Source organism: Atta colombica, unplaced genomic scaffold (genome assembly GCF_001594045.1).
Source record: "Atta colombica isolate Treedump-2 unplaced genomic scaffold, Acol1.0 scaffold33, whole genome shotgun sequence".
In the NCBI taxonomy this organism is placed as follows: Eukaryota; Metazoa; Arthropoda; class Insecta; order Hymenoptera; family Formicidae; genus Atta; species Atta colombica.
This window is the reverse complement of record NW_017259437.1, coordinates 281,045-283,811: the sequence shown is the minus strand read 5'-3', so window position 1 is coordinate 283,811 and position 2,767 is coordinate 281,045. Positions and strand designations below refer to the sequence as shown.

General features: G+C 32.7%; 1 protein-coding gene across 2 annotated transcripts in view; it reads right to left on the bottom strand.

The window, feature by feature from the left end:
• Nucleotides 1-990: 990 nt before the first annotated feature.
• Nucleotides 991-2,767, bottom strand: part of LOC108690499 (60S ribosomal protein L10) — a 3,038-nt gene continuing 1,261 nt past the window's right edge. For both annotated transcript variants that reach the window (XM_018197812.1, XM_018197813.1), the window contains exon 4: nucleotides 991-1,376. In XM_018197812.1, coding sequence (XP_018053301.1) covers nucleotides 1,046-1,376 — 331 coding nt within the window. In that variant the 3' untranslated portion in view covers nucleotides 991-1,045. The remainder of the gene's footprint in view (nucleotides 1,377-2,767) is intronic.

Here is a 2,767-nt window from a genome sequence, read left to right as displayed (position 1 = left end):
ATATATATAATATATATAAAATATATACACAGGGTGTTTTTGCCAATCGCTTTTGTATAGATAGAGCGGATTAAACTGAAAAGTCTTCTATCATTTTGCAATTTTTACAATAGTTTTAACAGAATATTAATTACTAAAAATTGCCAAAATTGATCTTAAATATAAATTTTTTATTCAAATATACTGTTAACTTTACATAAAACAAGAGACAAAAATCATTTATTTTCTTCTCATAAAATTCTTAAGAATTTTTTCGAAATTTTTTATCAACTTTTTAGTACTGCATTTTCTTATTTTTATTAACATGAGAAAATACAGTATTAAAAAATTCTGAAAAAATTTTTGTAAAGTTAATAATATTTGAATAAAAAATTATTCAATATTTAACAATTTTTAGTAATTAATCTTAACTATTGCGAAATTTGCAAAGTAATAGAAAACTTTTCGACTTAGTCCGCTCTATCTACACAAAAGCGATTGGCAAAAACTTTCGAGACACCCTGTATATATATGTGTGTGTGTGTGTGTTGTATGTGTGTATATATATATACACACACAATTTATCAAATTATCAAGACTGGGATAATGCCTTGTAAAAAGGAAATATTATATGTCTCATTTCTTAGGTAATAAAAAAAATCATCAATTTACAAATCGACATTAGATAATAAAAGTGCTCCCATTCAGCATTTATTGATTTTTATTTTATATGCGATTCAAATTTGATGTTGGATAGTAAATCTGAAAACATGTAATTTTCAAATAGCTTGTCAAATTTATCCATTCAAATTTATTCTTTAAAATAATAAGTATTTCTACTTTTTATTCGTTTTTTTGAATAAATCATATTCTACAATAATTATGTTAATTAAGAATTTTTTTTTAATGTAGTAGAAACCGCTATTAGCCCAACCTTCATATAAAAATAGAAAATAATTCTGGATATTACATTTTAAGTTATTCTAGGATTTTTAGTAAATATATACTCGCTTTTTTCTGATTATATATTTTATTCAATTCAATATCCAAAATGTTCCATGTTTATTCAAGCTGCAGCAAGTACTTTCCTGAATTTTTTCCACTCTTCGAGTGGTCCATGCTCTGGTAGATACTTGACATTGCAACCGTCTGGGGCAAGGCGGCCTGCCATTTTCAGTTCCTCGTATTCGGTACGATCGTATTTCGTGAAACCCCATTTCTTCGACACGTAAATCTTTTGGCGACCAGGGAACTTGAACTTGGCACGTCGCAGAGCCTCAATGACAGCTGCCTTGTGACGATCAGAAGAACGCACGCTCATAATAGGCTGACCAATATGTACTCTGGCTACAGTACCTTGAGGCTTACCAAAGGCACCTCTCATTCCAGTTTGAAGCCTGCAAAACAATTTGGATTACAGAAATTTTAGAGATAATTACATGTTAGATCATAGGATAGAAATCAAAATTACATTACGAACAACTGGTACAACTTTGACTTTTTCGCAACCATTCACAGGGATCGTTTTATTCTTACATTTTATATATTTTTTTTCATGGAAATCGAAAACTATTATAGAAATGACGCTATACTCAAAGAAAAATTAATACATTGAAATACAGAATATAAGATAAATGTAGAATAATATTCTTATACACATTGTTATGAAATCATATATAATATATAGGGAGTATAAGTTAGTTCGGTCCGTTTTTTTGTGCATTTATTTCAAACAAAATAAATTAACAGATCAATTAAAGTATTGTCCATTGCTGCCTACTTTTCCCATCTCTCAGGCAATTTTCGAATTCCATCTCGAAAAAATGACTCGTCTTTGGAGGCGATCCAATTTTGAACCCAATTTTCGATTTCTGTGAAAGAAGTGAACCGGTGACTTGCTGCATCCTTCGGAACAACCAGTAATCAGAAGGAGCAATGTCCGGGGAATACGGCGGATGCGGTAAAACATCCCATTTGAGCGTTTCCAAATATTTTTTTACAACTTTAGCGACATGAGGCCGAGCGTTGTCATGAAGAAGAATAACTTTATCATGTCTTTGCTCGTATTTCGGCCGTTTTTCTCGCAATGCTCGGCTCAAACGAATCAATTGTAGCCGATACCGATCGCCCATAATGGAATCGCAAGATTTCAGCAGCTCATAGTAAACAAGACCCTTTTGGTCCCACTAGATACAGAGCATGATCTTCGAACCATGAATGTTTGGCCATGGTGTTAATGTTAAGGTCGATGGCAAAGATTGACCGGGTTTAGCGTAGTATTTTTTCTTCTTGGGGTAGAATATCCACTTCTCATCTCTAGTCACAATCCGATGCAAAAAATCTTTTCTCTGTTTGTCTTTGAATCAGATGTTCACAAGTGAAAAATTGCCTTTCATAACCCAATTTCCTTGTTTTTGAATCATTCCCATGGCTCTCAATCGTACAGAAACGGCTTGTTGAGTTATCCCCAATGATTCTGTAAGCTCCTCTTGCGTTTGAGTAATGCCTCTAATCCTTTGTCTTCGAATTTTTTTGGCTGTCCAGAGTGAGGCTTGTCTTCAATGCTGAAATCTCCATCTTTGAAACGTCGAAACCATTCGATGGGCTTCAGCCGCACTTTTCTTCCAATTAAATTAAAATCTCCCGCAAATGCTGCTTGGTTAACACAAACGACATTTCAAACACAGTAAAAATCAAGGTTTTTGAATGAAGCTCAAAACAATACTGATTATTAGCAGATGTTTAACTTCTCTGAAACTGCCAAAATCAGCTGTCACTATGACATTCG